The sequence below is a fragment of the Anser anser genome (assembly GCF_964211835.1).
Source record: "Anser anser genome assembly, chromosome: 10".
Classification (NCBI taxonomy): domain Eukaryota; kingdom Metazoa; phylum Chordata; class Aves; order Anseriformes; family Anatidae; genus Anser; species Anser anser.
In genome coordinates this window covers 20588794-20612973 of record NC_139730.1, presented here as the reverse complement: position 1 = coordinate 20612973, position 24180 = coordinate 20588794, and the positions used below count along the sequence as shown (strand labels likewise).

Genomic DNA, 24180 nt, shown 5'->3' with positions numbered 1-24180 from the left:
GTTATTTTTGTGTGAAATCAGTCTATTTAAAATTCCATTTTTCCAAACTGCTTAGTTAAACCTAAGTCAGCTGATTTGGATGCTATTATTTGTGCACTAATATTTAGAGATTTATAACAAGCAGCAGATTTTTCCCCATGCCCCTCCTGACAAAAGAAATACTGCCGAGGAAAAAAATCCAGGAATCAGGAATGGCTCTTTGAGAGTTTTCAGGCTGTCTTATTAGCTCCTGCTCAAAATTATCAGTAAATTTCAGCCATTTGGATATATAACATTCTATATTCTGCAAACTATATACATAGTTGGCACTTCTGTTGACACAGCTATTAAATACAAAGCTCTAGCTGAAAGGACTGGGTTCAACACAGTTGTCACTTGGATATATGGACTTCTTCTTTATTGTGGGACCCTGTCATCATTCATCATAACACCTTTTGCAAGAAAGCATTTAACAGAACCTAGAACTTTCTCACAGTACTTCAGTCAGGTCCCTCTGCTGGCAGATGCTTTCCCAGCTGTTAAGATCTACAATTACCTGTGATTAAGAGGCCTGTGCATATTCATTTAATTTATGCTACAAAAACACTTCCTTATAAGCCTCTTTCCACCTACTTTTTTAATTTAAAAACCTTCCCCACCCGCACCCCACCATATAAGTAACAATCAGAACGAACAAATCACTCATCACACACACGCTTCAACCAGCTGCAAACAACTTGTAGAAGATTTCAAGATGAAATAAGCAAGAATAGTGAATGCTTCTTCCATGCACCACAGCTTTGTTCCATTTCTAAACATTTTCAGTCTATTCAGTAACTATTTACTATCAAAGTTTACTTGCTGATTTTTTTTATTTTATTATTGAGTGATTTTCTTTTTTTTATTATTGAGTGAAAATTCTTTAAAAAATAAAATGGGTACAAGCAGGATGAGTAGTTCAGCTGAACTGAACTTATATTTTCAAGGTGATTTTTTCATGGCTCAGATGGCTTTTCCAACAACAACAATGTATTAGAAATGCCAAACCTGTCTGCTTGGATCATATTTATTAAAATAGGGAAAAGAACTTTTCAAAACAAGAAATGTCTGTTGTTTGTTTTAAGAGCTATAGGAGCCACATTTATTAAAAAAGCGACTGCTTCAGATAGGTTCCAGAGCATAAAAAGTAAAAATAATATTCCCTAAGTGTAGTCGTTTCTATATACTGTAAGCTCGTATGGTGCAAGGGATTGAATCTAATAAAAATATTTACATATACATACAGGCACATTGTGGCAATGTACTCAAGACAATTTAAAGCTAGCCTTTGCATATTTATCTTTACAGAAACATTACCATTAGTGTGTAACAGTATGTTAATTTCACTAGTAAACACTGTTATGTGATTAAAAAAAAGTTTCTGATTACAAAATCATTTTTCAAAACATGCAAAACGGTACAACAGCTGAACATGTACAAGAGCATCCATGTACATATCATAGCACATTGTGTTTCAGTCATTTTGGATCACAAAAATACCAGAGCGCTTTCATAGCAATGGTCCAAAACACTGGAGCATTACAAACACTTGCAGGATTTTGAGCCACTGCTTGCTCCCTTCCCCGTGGTTTTGTCTGTAGCCTATACATTTTCTATTGTGACTGAAAACACTAATTTCTCACTGTCTAGAAATCATCTATTACATTCTTGACATAGTTTAATACAGTTACAGCACTGAGAGTTACTACAATTAAACTGTACTTTCTTCTGCAAGACCAAATCACAAGATAAAAGATGAAACATTTGCTGAAAGTAAGCTGCAACAAAAAGTGTACTATTAAGTAACTACTTCCTTCAGTTTTGAAAAAATGCTGCAGGGAGGAAAAAAGAAAATCTATTCCTACTGATCTTCAGAGCAGAATTAAGGCCACGTTTTATTACTTTACTGCTGAGCAGATGCAGGCAGTATCTTTCTGTGGTTAAGTGGGTTTTCTCACTCACGTAACATCTTCCTTCTCAGGTACAATCATTTCTCATATTTTACGAATTTTTGATTTTTGAATTTACAAAAACTTGCAAAACAACTTCAGAGGAATCCTTCTGATTCCCCTATGCACAACAGACCTTTCTCTTTGCTTGTTTTTTCTGTCCTGTTTCAAGCCCTGGTTACTACCTGAAGTACCAGACAATTCATGATCATGTTTGTTATAGCAGACACTAATTTTTTCAAAGTATTCATCAGCAGAAGCACCAGAAAGAAATGCAATACTTTTTCTATTACACTCAAAGGTTGACTATAAAAATGTACATTGCATCAAACAAAATCCTGAGGTACACTGTATCTGCAAAACTAATGTAGGTAATTCTGGAAATTCAAGGACTAACACTAAAGGCATGCAGGAAGGAAAAAGGCTAAGTAACAGAGATAAAAGCTTACAAGTGAACTCATTCAATGCTTCCACATGTGCTGAGAGTTTAATTTCTTGTGTTTTGGTTAGAAATTTGCAAGGAGTAAACCTCAGCATTGGCCAGCCAAGCCAATATCAGAGATAAGAGGTCTGTTAGCCAAAGCATCTAAAACTATGCTTCAATATCAAGGTCAGAAAAGCTTACTTATCTCCAAGCCAAAAGAGTGTCTGCTGCACGTCTGTTTCAACTTGTGATGTAGCTTGTCCTGGCAAGCAGTCCCGACAGTCAGTCTCATTATAAAATAAAGCTACCTCAAGAAGTAATTTGCTCATTTACAGGACCTCCAGAGGGTTGAGAGGTACCAACTAAAGTTGCATGTATCTTAAAGCTTTGTAAACCTCTGCCTCTTTCCCCATTCTCTCTTTCTCTAAAGCAAAGCAGAATCTCTTGGAAAAGATGGTATTGGAAACTCTGAATCCAATGCACTACATCACCAGCCTAGTACCAGATGTGATGCCAGTGGCCACAGTGCCCATACTCATTCTTATGTGCTTTCTATTTTTAATATGGAATCATGAAGAAACATCATCAATACCAGGTAAACTAACTCTGCGGTATCACATAAAAGCTGTCAAAGTATTATTTTTGTGTGTGTGTGTGTCTCAAATTTAAATGAGAGGGGAATACTGAATAATAGTTTAATGCAACAAGAATTATTATTAATTATTATTAATTAGTAATTATTATTAATACATGTTTTTAAAATAACTGATAAAATAAATCAGGCTCCGTTTAACCTCAGCACTTCCATAATAAACCTGGCTTAGCTATATAAATATATGACATTCAGTTTTCCTTTTTGTTGTGTATATCATAGAAAGATATAATACTATTTTATGAAATCTAGATGTTCATATATTCATGTGCATTATAAACTTCTACATTTTATATGTTGTAAGTTTAAAGCTTCCTGAATTGTCTTTAGGAGAGGCAAACAGTATCAATTCGGAAATTATTTAGATTTTAGTAAATTATTAATTTTCCTCACCATGTTTGCCACTGGAGACCCTCCAAAACAGAGCAATATCAGAGAAAAAATATTTGCCAAATTTCCTTCCATGTGCTAAAATTCTCCAAAAGTTAGAGAACAGGCAAAACTATGCACAAAAGGTAATGCTTTCTATTTGAATTCTTGATGAGATTGACAAGAAGATACAAATAAATTAATTTGCTTTAAGATTACAGGTATTTAAATAATCTGGGTTTTTGTGATTTCTATTAGTAAACAGTGAAGTCATATGCAACTTGTAAATCTTTTAAACAGTATAAAATACAAAAGTTTTTATAAACACTTGTTTCATTTTATGGAATACGATTTATGTTTTTACAGACTTTGTAAGGGCAAGTTAAGCTTTCAGTGAAGAAGGAAAACCTCCTTTTAAAAATAATGCAATGACTATGCAAATTCTCTCCTGTTCTCTCCACTTTCTCCTTTTTCTTGTAAGAGGGACATTTGATGATGGGTTATAGCAAAAGGTTTTAGTTGAGAGCTTTGATTAAATGTGTATTAATCCAGTTTACTGCAGCATGCTGTTTTCCTAAATTCACGGCACTAAAATACTTTTTCCTTTAAATACCTATTTTTTCACTCTGGTATTAATGACTAAGAGAAATGTAACTAGATTACATTAAGAGAGATTAATTATATTTAATTACATCAAAAGGTAACTTTTGATGGTGTTACTATGACACTTTACCACAAATTTAGCCAAGATCACTCAAAGGTTTTGTTAAAAGCACAAATGAATAAAAATTATTTAGCCACTGTTCTTCCAAATGTAAACAATCTCAAAGCAGCAGTTTGAAGTTGTATAAAATAATGAATGTCATTTATTGTATCCATATTGAACGAATTGTAGGCTTTCATGGATAATAAATGAGGTTTCAATGATGTAGATGCAAGTTTCTGTAAGACAGAATTTCATAATGGGATTTTATGTGGTGCCCAGTGCAGACATTGATGTAAAGTAAAGAAAATGTCCTTTCCAAAAGAGTGATATATTCTTGCCAGAGAGCACTGACCACAAAACTTGTCTTTTTTTTTCCTTAGGGCCAGGATACTGTATGGGAATTGGCCCCCTCATTTCACATGGGAGATTTCTCTGGATGGGAGTAGGTAATGCCTGCAACTACTACAATAAGACATACGGAGAATTTGTGAGAGTTTGGATCAGCGGTGAAGAAACATTTATAATCAGCAAGTAAATCTTTATTTTCTATCTTTAATAATATGAAGAGCTTTTTCATATTTTTACAGCCTTTTTTGCTACTTTTTCAAAAGTAGAATTTAAGTTATTATTTTGCAAAATTATCCTAACATAACAGTATTAATTCCTAGCGTTCACAAATCCTTTTTTAATCTTTTGTTTCTTTAAAGACTACTATTGAGATCTCTACTAAAGACAACTACTGAATAGAATATCTCATTTTCTTAGTTGAAACAAAGATCAAGAGTTATGGCTCAATCCTAAAAAAATGTTTACAGTTTCGTCTTATTCCATTTAACACTAGTATTACATAGTACATCAAATATCCTGACTGGCTGACTGCAGTGCAGGAGTAAATCAAATTTTAGTTCCTGTGTTCTTATTAAGAACCTCCTTAAAATGAGAGTAATGCTTGAAGATTATGGCTCCAGTTCAGCAGGGCAATTAAGCAAATGCAGCATTACAGGATCATGAGTAATTCCACTCCAGTTACTGGGTTTACTCAGAGAGTTCAATTACACACAGTATTAAACATAATACTAAAATGCAGTCAATCATTTTTATTAGTTCCAGTTGCTTACATTGGATCTTCTGGATGATCATGAGAAAAAAAAAATAGTAGTTAAAGTTTTACCATGTAAATGGGTAATAAATCACAATATTTTTATTAGCAATATCAATCAATGCATATCCACCTCTCATTATGTAAAAGTTTATGAAAGATAATGCAGTAAGGAGGACTATTACAGGATTTTCCATTTGAGCAAGTCTGCTTCATCTCTATCTTTACCTATGTAAAAAGAGGTAATTGTGACAGGAAAACTATTTATATTCCTACTCTATGTAGATATTGTAAATATTAATTCATGTAACATTGCATATAATGTTTTGATCGTATAACGTGCTGTGAACTCTTATTGCTTTCACTTTATGTATTACCAGTTCTTCAGAAACAAACCACTAGTGCTGGTAAGAAACAAAGCGATAAACCTTAGCATACCGTAGCATCAGACTTCACAGTCTATATATCACTTTTCTTCAGTTTTACTGAAGATATTTAAAATGTTTTACTTAAAATCATAGATATCATATGGAGAACTAGTATTTAACTTTTTTACAAAACAAAAACAAAATAACAAAAAACAAAATATATTTTTCAGAGTGCTTCATAAATTCACTCCAAAACTAAACGTACCCCGACTTCTGAAAAAGTATACTGTTTCCACTGTTGTCATCTGAATTTTTACCATCAAATCTAATTATATTGAGACATTGCAGTCTTGGTTACAAGAAATGTTGTCTTTTGGAGGACTTTAGTGAATAGTTTTATAAGAAAAATCTGCTTATAGAAGGTCATATGTCAAAACCTATCCTTAAAATATTATTCTATGTCCCTTGAGTAGATGCATGAAATGGAATGAGCAAAAGGAGCTTCCTGCACCTTTCTATTTCTGGGCATAACTATCTTAATTCAATACCATCTTTTCATGTTCATGAAACATAGATGATGTTCCTTGATGCATAAAAAACATTTAGGGAAACTAGCAAAGAGAACAACTGTTGGGGCATGTAGGAAAGAGTATGCTCAGTTCTTTGGAGGGGCTGGAGCTTCATGCATGCTGCATAATCCACGTTTGTTTGCTTGTACAACGTAACATCTTACATTTACCACTGCTCATGTAAAATGATGGTGAAAACCTAGCACTGATGAAGTTGTGAAGAAATAATTCCCATTTACTTTACTCAATTGAAAATAAATAAATAAATAAATAAATAGCCCATATAATAAATCTGCAATTTGGCCCACAAAGAATGTACAACTGTATAGAAAATAGCTTATTGTTTCATTTCAATCTGTGCTCTGATTTTCCTTCTTTTTTGTTAGCTTTCACTTAATCAGGTTTTCATCGCACTAGCATTTCTAAAATGCTAGCTCCCTCTAAAGGAAATATCTTAAAGCAATAAAGCTGATCACAACCTGTTCACCAGAATGTGTGTAAATAAATCTTGTAAACTGTAAAAAGAGAAGTATATATATGCTGGATTTCATTATATTTCTATATAGGAATACTCATCCCACACATTTGATTTTATAAAATTTCTTTTTCAGTTTAATAGATTTATGTATGAGTAATTATCCTTGATAAAATCATGATGCTGCATAACCAAAAGTTCCAAGTATATTAATACTTTGTAGGTGTGTTTAGGAACGACCAAAGAGCTACCAAAGTATAGGTGAAATTTAACACACATCTTAATGAAGTTGTCAACTGTCTGGTTATTTTTAAGTCACCAAAGGAAAACTCTGAAGTCTTCCATTAAAAAAAATAAAATAAATACATTAAAATAAGCAGAATTTGTCTTCACTCCTTAACATACTTGAATTAATTATATTTCCTAAAATCTGCCAAGTTACTGCCTTCAAGTTATGAAAAATAATTTTTCTTACATAATGAAGTAAGAGATGTCATACTTGGGGTGGATGTGTTGAACTGTTTACAGAAAATCCCAGTGTATGAATTACATGGAATGATGATTGGAGGGAGGGAGGCAGGGATGGATAGACAGGCAGACAGAGATATACATCTCTTCCCAAAATATTTGCCAAGGATTGTGGAAATTGGTAGGATACAATGATTAATACTTCTGAAAACATAGGCAATCAACTGCAATGAGTGCTATCATAGACATATTAGAAATGTACATGGATGTTAAACACATTGCCTTCAGTTCTACCACTTCATTCTTTACAATATGTACCTTAGCCCTCATAGTTTTGCTCAAAATACAATCAGAAATTTTTGTAGGGCAGTGTTTTCCTGCCTCTGGTATAAACTTGAGAGTCTGAGGAATACTCCTGTAGTGATTTTAAAAAGCACACACCGACTGTCAGTAGGATTGTATTATATAGTATGTCAGAAATTTTTAAAGGAAACAAAAATCAAATATCAAAATAATAAATCAATTTATATCATTGATCTAATGTTAGAAAAAAAAATATTATACAAGAATGTATGTAACTCATTATTTTACCCCGTCTTCTGAAACATCTGACATTGGTCATTGCCTGAGAGTATATGTGTGTATCCCTATATATATATACACACTATTCAGATTAAAATCATTTGGTCATCATTTGTATTTTAATTGAAAAATAGGTTTAAATCCAGACAGAATACATTATTGCTCTAGTACAAATTCTGAAGCCATTTTATCATCAAGTTTTTTTAATTATGTAATAGGCGCAACATTTAGTGTCAAGCATAGTACCTCCTGCTAAACTGAGAAAGAAAAGCAGCACTTCAGAGAATGTCAGAAAAATGTTTTGTGTATAATCTATGAAACTGTATTTTAGTTAGATTTTTTCTCCCCCCATTTCCTTCTCAGATCTTCAAGTGTATTCCATGTAATGAAACATTGGAACTATGTTTCTCGATTTGGGAGTAAGCTTGGATTACAGTGCATTGGCATGTATGAAAATGGGATCATATTTAATAACAACCCAGCGCATTGGAAAGAAATTCGACCCTTTTTCACCAAAGGTAAATAAATCAGTTTGCATTAACACACTGCATCACTCTATCACACAGTATTTTTTTCTGAAATGTTGTTTGTCCTTTGCATAATTAAATTAGAAAAATCAGTTCTCTCTTTACGTCTCAATATATTTTCTTGCACGTGTTCCTTCACGCTTATTCTGCTTGGTATGCTATTTGAAACAGTCTTCACATAGTTTTACAGATGCTTAATCTCTTCTGCTTAAAAAAAAATAAATGCCCACAAACCATACTTAAAATTATTTTTAAATTTCAAGACCAACATTCACATTAACTCAACTGGCATTCCTATAAATGTATTTGGAAGTTCCTACCCCAGCTTTAACTGGGTTCAGACTTTTCTTGTTCTAATTAAAAAAAAAAAGTTTGTATACTTTCGAAATTGATTTAGAAGATCTGCACAGCAGAACTATTTACTAATCCATTTAATATGCTAGAAATCAATGTAGAAACAGAAAAATCTTTTTCCCTTGTAGTAATGAGAAAAAAGGTTGTTGTAATTAGCATCATTAGCTTGAAATCAAATAAGAAAATACACAAAGTCAAATTTTACTGTTTAAAGAGTCTGTAAATTTTGGACTCACCTTCTTTCCACATACAAAATTTTCAGTGTTTGTATATCATTAGAATTAGTTATTTCCAATGATCTTACAGCCTTCCTAACAAAACTACCACACTTTGTTGCCTTCTTGTTCTGCAAGCTTTACAGTTAAGAAAAGAAATCATCGGTTAAGTCTTCCTTACCATTTTGTTGATATCTGTACTTCTGTATGACACTTAGGCCTTTCCTAAGTGGTCTTGCTGTTGAAAAGTACCAGCAACTTTGTACTGGTTAAAGATAACAGGAAAGAAATCATTTTTTTTCTATTTATTCCTAGAACTACCAGTTCTCTGTATTTACAACACAGACAACCTCTCTTCTTAATTACAAATGTACAATTACTCTCAACATGTATTTGATAAAATAATGTCCTTTAGGCAATTACAGAAGTTGTTATATGGAAAAGTAATTTACATAGAATAAATTTAAATAGAATACCTAGGGCAAGATTTCCAAAGTCATTCAAAATTATCTGAGTTCATTCCAGATAGAGCCTATCATAAAAATTACACAGCAACAGAACTGACCACTGCTTTTGTTTGCTTTTAATTTCTTAAAATGGAAAAAATGCATCAGGACACTATTTCCCAATGTCCACAGGTGGACAGACTAAGATTTGCTAACACATCTGGACTACTACTAGATTAAGCTTCAGGATGTCTGCAGCAACACTATAGGCTGTGGGGAGCTTATTGGAAATCTGTCATGCTGTTTAAGAGCACCCAGGAATTGTTTCCAAAAATTCCTGTCCTCCTCCCTGTGAATCCCCAATCTAACTTCCCTGCTCACCATCCTTGCAAGCAAGGCAGGACATCCACAGTGCCTATATTGCAGATGAGGATATGGAGGATATATACCTCCAACACTGAAAGATAGCACAGATGAAGCCAAATACATTTCACTAACATTGTGTGAACCTATCATGAAATGTGTGCCTAAAATACAGAGTGACTGGACGCAAGGGAAGTTTGGGCCTTGGGTTCATTGCCATTCTAACTCAAAACGCTTATGTTTTTCTCTCAAAACCATTTTGTTCCAGTCACTTAAGTTATACAGATTTTTATTGATGTTATTGCGAATAAGTTATTAGTAAGGTATGAAAGCTAATCTTTTTATCCTTTTGCACATATCTATTTACAGCCCTGTCTGGTCCTGGTCTCGTGCGTATGATAGCCATTTGTGTTGAATCAACAATTGATCACCTGGATAAACTAGAAGAAGTGACCACTGAAGTAGGAAACATCAATGTGTTGAATCTTATGAGACGGATCATGCTTGACACATCTAACAAACTCTTTCTAGGGATCCCTTTGGATGGTACTAACAGCCTTATTTTTATACCTTATGATGAACCTTAAGTGCATAAACAAGAAAAACTCATTTATATCACTCAACTATTGTTTCAGAAAATGGAACAAGAACATACTGTTATATTACTAAATAATTAACTGAAATTGATTGATAAGTGATTCTAGTTATGAGAATTTTATAAATTCAAATACATATATTTAAATTGTCACAATCAAGCAAATAGCATGTAAAAACATTTTTATGTACTAGGCTGCTACAGCCTCAACATTACATACATGTAAGAAACAGAAATCTTTCCACCAAACTAAATGATTGTATTGAAAAGTTCACCTGACAACTTGTCCGGTGAACTTTGATGACTTCTTCACCTTCAAAACCATTTGACAGAAATAATATCCTGATGTACAAATTATCCCATATCAATACAGTGCAATAGAGTTCTGCTCCTTCTCTCCTGTGGAAAACTGGCTCTAGTTGACACACAATCTCCTTTTAGCTAGCTACCAAGAGTTTCTACAAAGAAATGTATCTTGTCTGCAGTGTGCCACAACTGTTTCCTAATGTTATCTACTACATATTAAAAACAAAATGGTTTTCAAATACCTGTCAACTTAGTGGGAGTAGGGAGTGGGGACTCATTATTAATTTTCCTGAAATATTTGTGCTATTTGACTATTGAAGCTTAGATTTTATAGAGCTGTTTGTTAACATCTATTTTCAGAAAGTGCCATTGTACTTAAGATTCAGAACTACTTTGATGCTTGGCAAGCACTTTTATTAAAGCCTGACATCTTTTTTAAGATTTCTTGGCTGTGCAAGAAATATGAAGAGGCAGTGTAAGTATCCATAGTTTTTACAAATCTTTTGCATAAGATTCTTTTTTTTCTAGGAAGATCTTTCCTTACATTTTTCTCTTCCTTTTAGAGAATAAAATGTGAAAATTTCAAAGGTGACTGGCTGAAGTCCGCTATCTGCAGACCCAAGATAGCAATAGAATAAGATCTGTCAGTGATGTTACAAGTGGCTGAACTCAGGGGACCATTTAAGGCCCATGTCTATTCAGTCCATATTCACTCACCAAAACATTAGTTAATGTCATATCAGATATGAAACTGAGTTGAAATCATTGGTTCAGTTCAAAGAGGAAAGAAAAAGCCATCTTATGGGGAGAAATTACTTTAACTATCTGTTTAAAGACAGTCAAATATTACGCCACAGACTGTCAGTTCCTGGACATAAGAAATCATGTCTACATTCATGGAATTATCCCAAAAGAGAGTTAACCCCTCAGTATAATTCTACGTATTGGTGTCCATAATGTGCATTTTTGAGTAAACAATCGATTTTTTTTTTGTGCTAAAAGTTGGTGTTTTGCATGACAATCCATTTCAAGATTATTTTTTCCTTTAAATAAGTGGTTTTTGCCATCTTCCTGTTTGTAAAAGCACATGATCCCTCTTCTATTTTGATGCTCTCATTTTCTGTCTTCTGCCAAAAGAAGACCAGCTATAAAAAGAACTGGCAATGAGTTTGTTCATTTTGGATTTGGAGTCCATTTAAGGAGAGAAAAATACTTTTTATCAAGCGCGTGTAATAATTTGTTTTGATAATGATATATAGTATAAAGGCTTTAAGGGAAAGATGGAGGTTCATAACTGACAGCTCTCTTACAAACTAGATACATACAAGTGGTGTTATGGCAGTGATTAGTGCTTTATTCTCTGATTCTAATAATAGCTAAATGCAGTGGCCCAATTATTAGTAGAAAGTCCTTGTGGGCAAATATTAGTGTCTCAAAAACAATCTCATTAAAATAGCCATATTAATAAATCTATACTGAAAAAAAAAAAAGGAAAAAAAAAGATGTAGATAAAGATCTCTGAATTTAAAGCAATGAAGAGGAAAACCACAGGTTATCACCACTTCTGATAAAGTTGGGTTGCTCTTTCTAACACATAAAAATGTTATATATGAGAACCCTACCAGGTTTGAATTTTAGGTTTATTCCCCCTATAAAACCAGCCTTTTAAAAAGAACATTGCCTTCAAATCTGTAGCTAACTGAAAACGCCAAATAAAATAATAAATACCACTGAACTTCACTATTTTTCCAACAAAGAGATACGTACTGTTGACACAGTATGTCTGATTATAGCTTTACAAAACAATGAGATCAACTCTACCATCGAGATAGTACAATTTTTCTTGCATTTTTTTAAACAATTATTCCTCTTGCTGGTCTCATTGCTTTACAAAACAATGAGATCAACTCTACCATCAAGATAGTACAATTTTTCTTGCATTTTTTTAAACAATTATTCCTCTTGCTAAGTTCATTTTATTCACTAATAAAATACAGTGTAAAATAGAAGGGAATAAAAATGTTTGGAAATATTAATAAATCTTTAAAAACTCTATTCACTGTAAGACAGGTTTCATTCCTTTCAGTTCTATAAGAAGAGAATAAGATTTCAGGCCAAACAAAGAAGAAATTATTTTTATAAGAAATAAGAAGAAAATAAATCTTCCCTTAATATTGCTGCTTTTGTATAGAACCATATAGCCATTCGTAAGAATACTAAATTTCTGCCTTTCTTAGGCTTTTTCATTAGTATAATCTTCATGTTTCTAAACATATCCTATCTATATCTAATCATATACTAAAAGGCTGTAGATATTTATCAATATATTGGATTTTATCCACTTTCAGCAAGGATTTGAAAGGAGCAATGGAAATCTTAATAGAACAGAAGCGACAAAAGCTTTCCACCGTTGAAAAGTTAGATGAGCACATGGATTTTGCATCCCAGCTGATTTTTGCACAGGTATTGACAATGTACCAAATTATTGCTAACTTTTTTTTTTCTTCTGCCGGTCTCCTTTCACTAACAATACAGACTTTACAACTCAGACTTCATGTAACTAACAAAGTCTTATCATCATGAACAGATACAAATTAGTTGGTTTGGGAGAATCCCCCAGGTGCTTGTCTAATTTTGTTTTTCATGGCTTAAACAACATCCTCAAAACTCTTGACTCTATCCCTGAACGTTCTTCAGTCTTTCCCTAACTTTCAAATTTTATCTTGATATATTACCTTTTGTATGCAAAAGCTTCAAAAGCTGTGTAAATCCTATCTTGCATAATCTCTGACAGCTCACAGATTCCACGGGGAAAGGTACTAAGTCAACAAGAATCTGAGATAAGAACAAACCCATGCTTTTCTGGAAGATCATACACAACCCCTAAAACATGGATTTCCTATTTTTTCTCTGAAAAAAAAATAAAAAATAAAATAAAAAAAAGCTTTTTCGCATATGAGACTGTCAGGATCTTGAATTTTGTTTAAGCAGATATTCTAGGTCCATCCAATCCTACTGCTATAAGATCTTTCTTGGCATCAGAGTTCAGCAATCAACATTTTCCCCAACATTTCAAATTTTTCCAGAACAGAGGAGATCTGACTGCTGAGAATGTGAACCAGTGTGTGCTGGAGATGATGATTGCTGCTCCTGATACTCTGTCAGTGACTCTCTTCTTTATGCTAATATTGATTGCGGAGCACCCCACAGTGGAAGAGAAGATGATGAGAGAAATTGAAACTGTTATGGGTAAGCAGGACCTGCAAAGTCACTGATGTAGGAATATAATTTTTTTGGGCAGTGATCTAATTTTCATTACTCAAAGTCTAAAAATTCTAAGGATTATTTTCTAACACAAGTATTTGTTGTAAAGTATATGAACTATCCCTGTCTGTAAACAATTTTATTCAAGGTCAAGTGAAAGATTAAATATTTTTAAGACAAATTAAAACAGGGTTTATCAGAATTGACAAGCTATTAGAAAAAAATGCACTTATTCACCCCTCAACAAGAACAGTGCAAATCATCACTCACCTCATAAGCTCCATTGAAATTATTTTCTATTTCCCTTGCAGTAGCAAGTGGAGACACTCATTTCAAATACTTCTAATCATCAACATTTCTCTACACATGTATAGAATTAACTAAGTTTGACTATGACTGCAGAAAGAAAACATTAAAGAAAATTAAACTTTTTTTTATCATTCTGCTGTCATCCATTTTGATTTCAAACCGTATTAAGTATAATATTTAAGTAGTAATGATGAGCCACTCAAAAGACAATCAAAATATTCCAAATCTATATTCATCCCTTTCTCTAGCTTTCATTCAAAGTCTCAATCCTACTGAACTTTATAGAAACTAATTTCAACCACTCCTATTCAACATTTACTTCAAACAGTTAAACAGTGGCACGTGTATAACAAATCCTTTGCTCTTTTTCTAAGGTACTTCTAATTCAAGTTTTAAATACAAAGCAAGAGCTGTGATGTTATCTCAAACCTTTTTTTTAAATGTTTTGGCATCTTTCCGCCTCTTGAGCTAAGAGACAGCATTTCTCTTTGTCTTCTTCATGGCCATTTTTCTGACTGACTGAAACACTGGAACTGAAATAAATCGAGCAAACAGTGAGCTTTGGTATCAGTTTACTGACTAACAAAAAATTTGAATCCTATAAGCCATAAAAATAGCAAAATCTTCCACTAGTATATAACTCAAAGGGTTTTTCTCATAACTATAGTTGGCTTCTCAGTGGCACCTAGATAGAACATAATGCAAGAGGTTAGCCTCTGATCTGTCACTAAAGAAAACCTCCATAAAATCGTTACGTGCCAGAGTTTATCAATCTTGAACTCTGCTAAAATAAACGGTCGTTTACCCATACAAATGAGTGTTTTCTTCATTAAGTATTGTGACGTTTGAAGAGACAAGCACTAACTTACTAAGTTACAAGTCTTCAACATTTAACTTCCTACAGTAACATCTGACCTTTAGTGTACAGTTGCTTTGATGAAAAAATATTTCTGATTTTACAAATATTATTTGAGCAAGCATACAATTGATTCCACATTACATTAAATTCTTTTTACCAAGTAATGCTTCTATCACTGAGTAACAGACAGAAGGTTTTTTTTGGTTGTTTTTTTTTCAAGTTCAGATTTCAAAACATTCCAGAAACCACCAAGATACATCCTACTCTTTCTTTATATTTGAAAATTATTACTTTACAAGCCAATGAAAGGTAACAAAGCAGTGGAAAAGTACTAAGATGTCACAAATTCATCAACTAGCTACAAAACATCTACAATTCTATATCTTTTGTCTATAAAATAGCTAAAATTGCAGTTCCTTGAATTTAAAACAGCAGCGATGTCTGGAGAGCATTATCTACATTTGTGGAATTTTAAAGAATTAATTAGTGGCTTCAAGTTTTAATTTAATTCTGATTCAGAATAAAAGGTATTTTCAGTAACCAATACAAAGTAATTACTGTTTGGTATTTGGAAATCAGAACCCATAGAAACATAAGATAGAACCACTAGAAATGCAAATGTGGACAAGGCAAGCATTGAGAAATTTTCAGAAGAAAACTTAGCAGCAAGGTGTTTGGCTGATTATTTTTCAGCCATCACTAGGAAAGAGACTAAAAATTTCTGGAAGATTACAAATCTTACAGGGAGACATGCATGTAAATCATATTAATGGCCAGATTTATATAACGCATATTGATGTGAAGCACATCAATGTGTAGGCTTAAGAGTGATCTAAAAGTGGGTGATTCTGAAGAGCTGGCATAGCAGAACATTATTGCTATTTTCCTTCAGAGTAATAAATCATATTTTACTGTGTTTGTAAGAGTTGAGTACTCCACTATTCACCCTCACAATTTCTTTCTGAAAGCCTTGATTTTGGGAAGGCAGTAGTATGTTGTTGACTTTTCCTTAAGCAAATGACTAACTGGGTTAGCAAAGGTCCCTTTTATGCGGGAAACCTACCATTGCAGTGGTCAAGCTTTAGGTCTTGAGCTCCTTGTGGCTTGAAAGTTCAAGGCTCCCACTGGGACTACATTGTGGCACTGATACTGCTGCTAAAAAACAACTAGGAGGATGTTACTCATGGTAATTGAAATTATTAATTTCATTCTAGGACCTACCTGTACGTCCATCCAAAACCAACAACACAATGAAAATGTAAGGTCTCTACAAAATTATCATCTCCCATCCATAAACTATTCCCAGATTCCACTTGCTGTCAGTTTTCATGGGAAAAAAGAAAACTTTTTTTTTTTTTCTTGTTGCTCTCAGATATGCGAAGAAATTGGTATTTGGCTCACAAAGTCAGAGAAGCGCTTTCAGAGTTTTGTCACTTAAGAAAGCAAGATGAAGATTTGGTGTATTAAGAAGAAAATAAGGGGAGGATATCATATATTAATAAATCAGGGCTTATGCTGATATACCATATTTCCCAAATATGTAAGAATGCATAGAACTACTTAGATGATGTTGGATCCTTCCTACCATTTCAGGAGTTGAGAATCTTCCAAAATATTTTGGCATTTGTATGGTGAACTTATTAAACTCATAACCAACTTTTGCACCATTTGTTTTATTCCTGAAGGTGACAGAGATGTACAGAGTGATGACATACCAAACCTAAAAATTGTGGAGAATTTTATTTATGAGAGCATGAGATACCAGCCTGTTGTGGACTTGATCATGAGAAAAGCTTTACAAGATGATGTGATTGATGGCTATCCTGTGAAAAAGGGGACAAACATTATTCTCAACATTGGACGTATGCATAAGCTTGAATTCTTCCCAAAGCCAAATGAGTTTTCTCTTGAAAATTTTGAGAAGAATGTAAGTTTGCCATCTTATTTCTTACAGGTGATTGGGTATTTTTATTGACAATATATATTCCTCTTATTTCAATCAAGACCTTTGTGACCATAAGTCCATTTTCTCTTTGTCTAAGTGCATAAGCTAGCGATACATCCTGCTTATTACTGTTATTATTAGAGTTAGGTGGGCATTTCCCCATCAAAAGTACCTTTTAATTCAGAAATAATGATGTTATTGAAAACAAAAAGTTTCTCAGACGTCTTAATCTTGATTAAAAAATTCTGCTGAAGTACGTCCAAGGCGCACACACAGTTATCTCCCCTGATACTGGCCAAAATAAAGAGGCTTTGGGGAGCTACAGCCATGACACAAGTACGTAGAGCTGAGGTAGTGTAAGGAATCAAGGAATCTCTGGAGAGGTGGAGCAGTATGGCAATTTCTGACAGACAGAGAATCTAGCACCCATTTTATTCATACAAAAAAAAAATTAAGTAAAAATAAATATCTTTTTTAGGCTGAAGTGGCAATCCTAAACTTTAACCAGCTCAGTACTGCAATTGCTAGGTAATTCTCTTCAAGTTCAGCACAGCATTTAAGTTTTAGTCTTACTCCCAAAAGAATTAGAATTTTCTTTAGCCTACATTAAGTCCTGTATCAACAGTGTTATGTGAACTTTTGTTTTCTACATGTAAACCCCTACTACTGGGAAACATCCTTCAGATTATTTGTTTTCATTCAGAACTTTGCTCTTCTGATTACTGATGAAACAAATCGTTTCCCAAAAATGTATTCGTTCAGCAATAATCACATGGAGAAATTAAAAACATATTGAAAGAAGATAGACCAATTCTATGGCAAGCTTGATTCCTTGTTTTTGACTGTTAACCAGTGCAGATGGAAATAAAAGATATTGCTGTCCAAGAAACAGGGCACAAAATATTAAATATTAATTCTTGGTTAGCACTCCTGTGAAGCAATTAGCTAGATCTCTGGAACAAATAGCTATGCAAGAGTGAAAGGCATAGTCAGCTTAGCCCTGTGAAAGGAATCTCAAGTGCAGAACATTAGCCTATTATCACAGGTGCACAGGCTTTCATTGTATACACACTTTATATTGTCTAGTGGCCTGTCAAATACTAAGGTTGCATAGGGCTAAAGCTAAAGGGTTAATGATCACTGCAGCTGTCATAACTCTCATTGTGACTAACCGAAAAACAAATGGAAATAAGTTTTATTACCTGGCAAAACATTTTTTTCCTAAGATGTTAGAAGCTGCACCCATAAGCATCCACAGAGAATATTTTCAGTTTTAACAGAATAAGTAGAAGATCCACTTCAATACTTCCAAAATGGGCATACAAAGAAATAATTAAGAAAATAAGGACACAAAAGATATGTATGTTCAAGCTAGAAATATGTCTCCAAGCTTTACATTCTCCCTATCAAAAATCCAGGACTACTACATATGCCACATACAAAACAAGAACTAAACATGAAGGATAACGTTTCTAAACTGCTAGCTGATTACCCACAGCAAACTCTGCACACAGTACTAAAAACAACAGATCAGGGAAAAAGGCACTAGAAAATTCAAAAAGGGAATAAGTGATTAAGTTTATTGAAATAACTATTCACTATGAATAGATTTCACTTTGCCACCCATTGTCTTCATTCTAGATATTTCTATCAAAATGCATTTCTTGCTTATTTTATAAGCACACTTTGCTTCTAAAAATATTTCCCCTTGACCAAATATTTAACCACACATTTTCTAACTGACTTGATGCATTATGTTTGCCACATAATTATTCTAGCAAGTACAATTTTCACACAGTTCTCTAAGTGAATAGCAACCAACACCATTATTTATAGGATGACATTGTTAGAATCTAAATATTTTTCCATTTTCACCAGCTGTGCATTTGCCATTGTGTTATGCTGCCAGCTGCTGCATTTGCTTTGTATTATAAACATTCTTATTTACCTATAATTCTTCAAAAAGTACAGCTGTTTGAAATAATTTAAATAGTAAACATTTTTTAGTCTGAAAATGAGGAAAAAGGGCACTTTTCTAGAAAATTTAATATAAAGCATCCTTTTCTATTCTTGGAATAAATAGGAAATCAGAACAGAGCTAATGTGTTCTTTTTTTAAACTACACAAATGATGAAAAATTGTCTATTTCCTTGGTGTCTTGGTATACCATAAGCAGTAATCTTCATGTTTTAGGGACTCTTTTTGGATAATTGATCTGTTCAATGTTGATAAAGACAGCAGAAACTGGTTGTGAATTCTTCAACAGTTGTGGGAATCCCACATTTTACATTTTATTTGATAGGACAGGAGACAATCATTTATAAAATGTTCTGTCTGTGTTAAATACCAAATAAAAATATCAACAGTACATTTTATGACAAACTGATTTGCAGAAACACTAGCTTTTTCATAATTGTAGTAGGTGTATAGTGATGCGATTAATGTTAGTTAAGGCATCAGTCTTTAGCTTAGACTTTCATGAACATTGTAATGAACTTTTTCTGAAAAAGTTGTTAATGAACTTTAATGTACATTAGAGTGAAACTTTCACTACTTCAGAGCCTATGGTAAAATCCCTATAGTACACAGGATGAACAGACTGAAATATATGGCAGAATTCAAATGCTTAAATTTTACATTTGCTGCTACTTTAGTATTTGAATTGGCATACCTCCTGTATTTCTGTAGTCATTTCTGGTTTTGGACTGACTTGAGCAGGACGACTGTTCGGCGTAAAGGGTAACAGAAAAAGCAAGAATACATGAGGTAAAGATATAGCTTGGGTACAAGGAAAGAAGTAATTTTTCCTAAGAGATTCTTTCACACTTTTTTTTCCCTCCAAAGAATATATTTCCTATAGATTGCCATAATCTTTTTAGCTACTTTTGTGAAGAAAAAAATGCCTTAAAGTTTATTCCTCGTGTTATTCTGTGCAGGTTCCTTCACGCTATTTTCAACCGTTTGGATTTGGCCCTCGGGGCTGTGTAGGAAAGTTTATTGCCATGGTAATGATGAAAGCAATTCTGGTGACTCTTCTGAGACGGTGCAGAGTACAGACAATGAAAGGAAGAGGACTTAACAACATCCAGAAAAACAATGACTTATCCATGCACCCAATAGAAAGGCAGCCTCTGCTGGAAATGGTTTTTACACCAAGAAGAAACACAAACAAGAAGCAGAGTGACTAAAAAGAATCAGCATTAAAGTTAGAGAGCATTCTCAGCCAGTCACTTTAAGAAATGCCCCTCGTTCCTAGGTAAAGATATAATGTAAAGCATTTTGTTGCCCCTAAATCACTACAGCTCCAAGTGACCACCTGTTCCGCCCATACAATAGAACTAAAGTTCTGGCCATAACTTCAATGTAATAAAATAAGAACAATTTGCAAAATAGTCCTGTTGTCAGGTGACACCACACTATACACAGGACTCCTGACTACTTTTTAAAACTGTCAAGTTCAGATGAAGTCACATCTCACTTTTCAAATGGTGCAAAGTCAGACCTTTGGGGGTCAAAATCACATGCCTGATGCGTGCTAAATTCCAGGGGTCATTTCTGGGTTTGTTACCTTCTGTTCCCAAGTTGAACTTAGCAGTACTTACTTACTGTGAAAGTTCTAGTCATCTGTTTTCAAACACATCTGAATAATACCAAATTTGACTTTAAGAATATGAAACAATTTAAAATGCATAACGCTGTCACACTAAAAAAAAAAATACATGTATTAACATATCTGCAATAATGTCCTCTACAATATTTAGAATATATTTAAGTTCTGAAAAAAGTTTGTAAAAAGTCATTCGAAACATTTATTTACTGTGTTTTGCTGTTATATTAAGCAGATACCAAGGACTTGGTGTTAGATAGACTGATTGTAATTTTCAGAGAACCAAGAAATTGAACAGTTGAGAAAACTGTTCTATACCTTTAAAATCCAGTGTTCTGCTACAGATTACGTTTAAGAGGGTCTGTAAACATTTTAGGAATGACCAGCTTAGAATAAAGTAATTAATATGAAACATTACCATTAGTATCATACATGGAAGGAGTGGGGCAATGCCCACAGCTCTATTTCTGACTAAACTTCCCATCTTGCTTCAGTCTGGGGAATAAGTTCAAACTCTCCCTAAGCTGCTTAAGTAGTACCAAATACTGTTTCAATCTGTTTTTAATTGCAGTTCTACTTCATAGTAAGATTTAGAGTTGTTCCCATATCCCCACACTACACAGCAGGAGTGAAAATCCCTCCCTAATTATCCACATAGCTCTTACTGCTTCTCCTGCTCTCAAGCATCTTTCTCCATATACTCTTGCTCAAGAGCCAGTCTTTTTTTTTTTTTTTTTTTTTTTTTAAATACAGTAAGGTCAAATGGGTGGGCTGCACTCCTCTACTCAAGGTAAGATGCAAGTCTCACAGGGTACTGCTCAGAGTTTTGTAGTAGCAAAGGAGGAAAGTTCTGAAGCAACAAGTAGATTTTTCAAAACACTTTTTAAAATTTGTGGGTTTTTTTTTCCTTTTTTTTATTATTACTAATATTAAAATTAGGCTTAGTTTTATATGTGGTCCTTTACAGGAGAACTAGATAACTACCCACATTTCTTCTTGAAAATGGAAATTAAAATATCTTGAAATCTGTGGAATATACCTTGTCATTTATTGGTATCTCTACTAGCCTAATGATAAGTTGTTTATTTGGTGAAGAAGGAAAAGACCTCCCTGGTTTACTGACAACAATCCTTGAAAGAAACTTTCGATTTTTGGTAAGCTTCAGTGTTCATGCTGTGTAACCTAAAAAAAGGGGGTTTCAGGATAAAGCCTCTTGATAAAACCAAGCAACAAACAATAGGTTTATATTAATCTTTTTCTCCAAAGTCACTTAAACTATAAACAGAAAAAAGAAAAATTGTTTATGTCCTTGCTTAGAAAACTTAATAATGTTAATTAGTCTGATCCCTCAGACACTGCTCTCAGGTACAGGTCTGGCAGAAGACCACCTATTCAGTAGCATATAAAAACTACACACAACCAACAAATAAATGTTTGTTCCAGCCAAGGGTAATGAATTAGGTCAGGTTGGAATTGGTGATCAAGAAGAGCTGAACATCTAGGTTATTTCTGAAACAGCACGGAAGTTTTTTACAGGATTTTATTATTTTTTTTAATCAAACTTGAAAGTGGAATAATTTATTGTAGGTAGGTTACTTTTAAAGCTTTCTCTGTAGCATTGGCATAGTACCCAAAAATGACACAACAGTGAAGTCCCATACCACTTGTAAATACAGACAAAATTGTATATTTGAACATGCATATAAACAAGATTTCCATTTTTTTAGTCATTAAGTGATTGAGTGGCATGAACATTTGCAATACCTAATGTAATCTCTATTTCTACATACACTGTAAGTTTTAAACTAAGAAATATAGTTGGTTGGAAAAAAGAAGCAGGTGGAGGGTAGCATCCAAATTAAACCCTATTCTTCCTCATTCTGTATCATAAAACACCAAAAAGAGTGCTTTGATGGCCATGAATTTCTCATCTGAATAAGAACTTTAAAAAAAAATCCACTGAACCTTCTTTTGCTTGGGAATAAACTATCACTTTATATACACTGTGCATCTTCATTTATTTCAGACACAAACATTTAGAATAGTGATAATTTACTCTCTGGTTTTCCATCTCATAATTATAGGTCTCTCAGAATGATTTTTTTTCTCAAGGTTGGAACTAATAAACTATGTTTATCTTCAAATTTTAAAATAATTATATGAAATCATGTAGACAGGAAAATGCATGCTGCTTTGATTTCTTTAATATATTATATACTGATGGCTTTATAGGCTGGAATTTCATAAGCATGATTACTGTAATTAGAAGAAATTACAGAAGAAACGAAGGAATAAAGCAGTTTAATTTTTTACCTTTTGTAAACAAGCCTGCAGAATTATTTAGTATTGTATTTTAAGTATATTCTTTCTCATATGCTTTGCAAATAGTGTTTTTGGTCCTCTAGTTTCTACAGTACCTTATTTTGCCCACTTTTGGGCAATGGAGCTGTTAGTTAATCTGAGCTGTTAGCTAATCTGAGCCCAGTTCTCCGTATCTTTATTATGGCTGTTATGCAGTGGTCTATTTGCATGATAAGGCCCATTTCACTTCCTCATATACTTAAATACGTTTGAAAAGAGTAATTGATGAAGCAGCATTTCAGAGATTACCATGTGGATATAAACAACTTAAATCTTTCAGATATGCATACGCTATTGTATATAACTCTGATTTTAAATGGTGTTTTATTACCAGGCACTGTAAAAACGTAGGTGACTTTTGGAATGACATCAAATCTACTATCATTAAGTGACTATTCTATTAATGTTCAATCTATTCACACAGATCAAACTTGAAGACTGTTTAATACATCACGGTGATTATGGGCTGCTCACAGCACATAAATGTGGTATGCTGTTAGAAAATAAAACAATCATCAAATAAAATCTGTATGCAAAAAAAAAAGTTTAAAATTCTGTTTCATCATGTTTTCCCAATCTGAAGAAAAATCACAAAAAGGTATTTAAATTTATAAATGTGTATGGATGCATAAACTGATGATTAAAATATCAGATACAATGGATGAAATGCAAAATCTGCTAAAATCAAATTTTCCACTAATTTCCGAGGGTCTAAAATTGCACAAATGTTTTATTAATACAAAGGCAGAAATAGAGTAAATAATTTAAGTTCATATGAGACTGCTTGTCTGTAAAGGCATTTCTTCAAAGATTTAAGAGAAGGGACATTGTTTTAGTGATTCTGAAGATAATAGGGATTTGTGGATGTAAAAGGAAAAAAATCTTGATAACAAAGGGCTCAGCTACTTGTAAGAAAAGTATCTAATAAAAATGAAACAGAACAAGGAAATAAACAGAATACGTGATTCAAAAAAAATCTTTTTCTACTCATATCATGCTGGCATGACAAATTCAGTTTGTTTCTGTGAAACTAATTTCTTTTGCTTTCTAAAGAAAGCTTTAAGAGTGCTAATTCTTGTATTTGGATAAGTTACAGAAACAAAGGTAGTAAATGGCATACAATAAAAATCACAAGAAATCTTTAAAATAGCTGCAAATGAATATATCTTTCTAAAAGTAATCTGATCATGAGACGCTCTCAGGAAAAAACATCTATCCTAGAATTTTACAAGCTCTATTAGCTCTACCTTAAACACGAATAAACAATTGCCATTTTACTAGATTGTCTACTTTTTGCATTCTTGAATACAAATCAGTTAATAGCCCATTAAATTCCATTTTTAACTAAAC

General features: G+C 33.2%; 1 protein-coding gene across 2 annotated transcripts; it reads left to right on the top strand.

Moving 5' to 3' along the window:
• Positions 1-2623: 2623 nt before the first annotated feature.
• CYP19A1 (cytochrome P450 family 19 subfamily A member 1) lies at positions 2624-22786 on the top strand. 2 transcript variants are annotated; one of them, XM_083850104.1, is made up of 9 exons: positions 2624-2986; positions 4499-4649; positions 8043-8197; positions 9954-10130; positions 10846-10960; positions 12834-12948; positions 13572-13734; positions 16603-16871; positions 19799-22786. In XM_083850104.1, the coding sequence occupies exons 1-9, from the start codon at positions 2845-2847 to the stop codon at positions 20048-20050; spliced, it is 1539 nt and encodes a 512-aa protein (XP_083706230.1). In that variant the 5' UTR covers positions 2624-2844; the 3' UTR covers positions 20051-22786. The 2 variants fall into 2 exon arrangements, with proteins under 2 accessions (XP_083706230.1, XP_083706231.1); XM_083850105.1 differs by having other exon boundaries at positions 2626-2986; positions 16603-16844.
• The last annotated feature ends 1394 nt before the right edge of the window (positions 22787-24180 follow it).

Coding starts and splice junctions, on each gene's coding strand:
- CYP19A1 (XM_083850104.1), top strand. CDS start 2,845: ATGGTATTGGAAACTCTGAATCCAATGCACTACATCACCAGCCTAGTA. Junction 13,735..16,602: donor AGAAATTGAAACTGTTATGG/GTAAGCAGGACC, acceptor TTATTCCTGAAG/GTGACAGAGATGTACAGAGT. Junction 16,872..19,798: donor TGCCATCTTATTTCTTACAG/GTGATTGGGTAT, acceptor TATTCTGTGCAG/GTTCCTTCACGCTATTTTCA.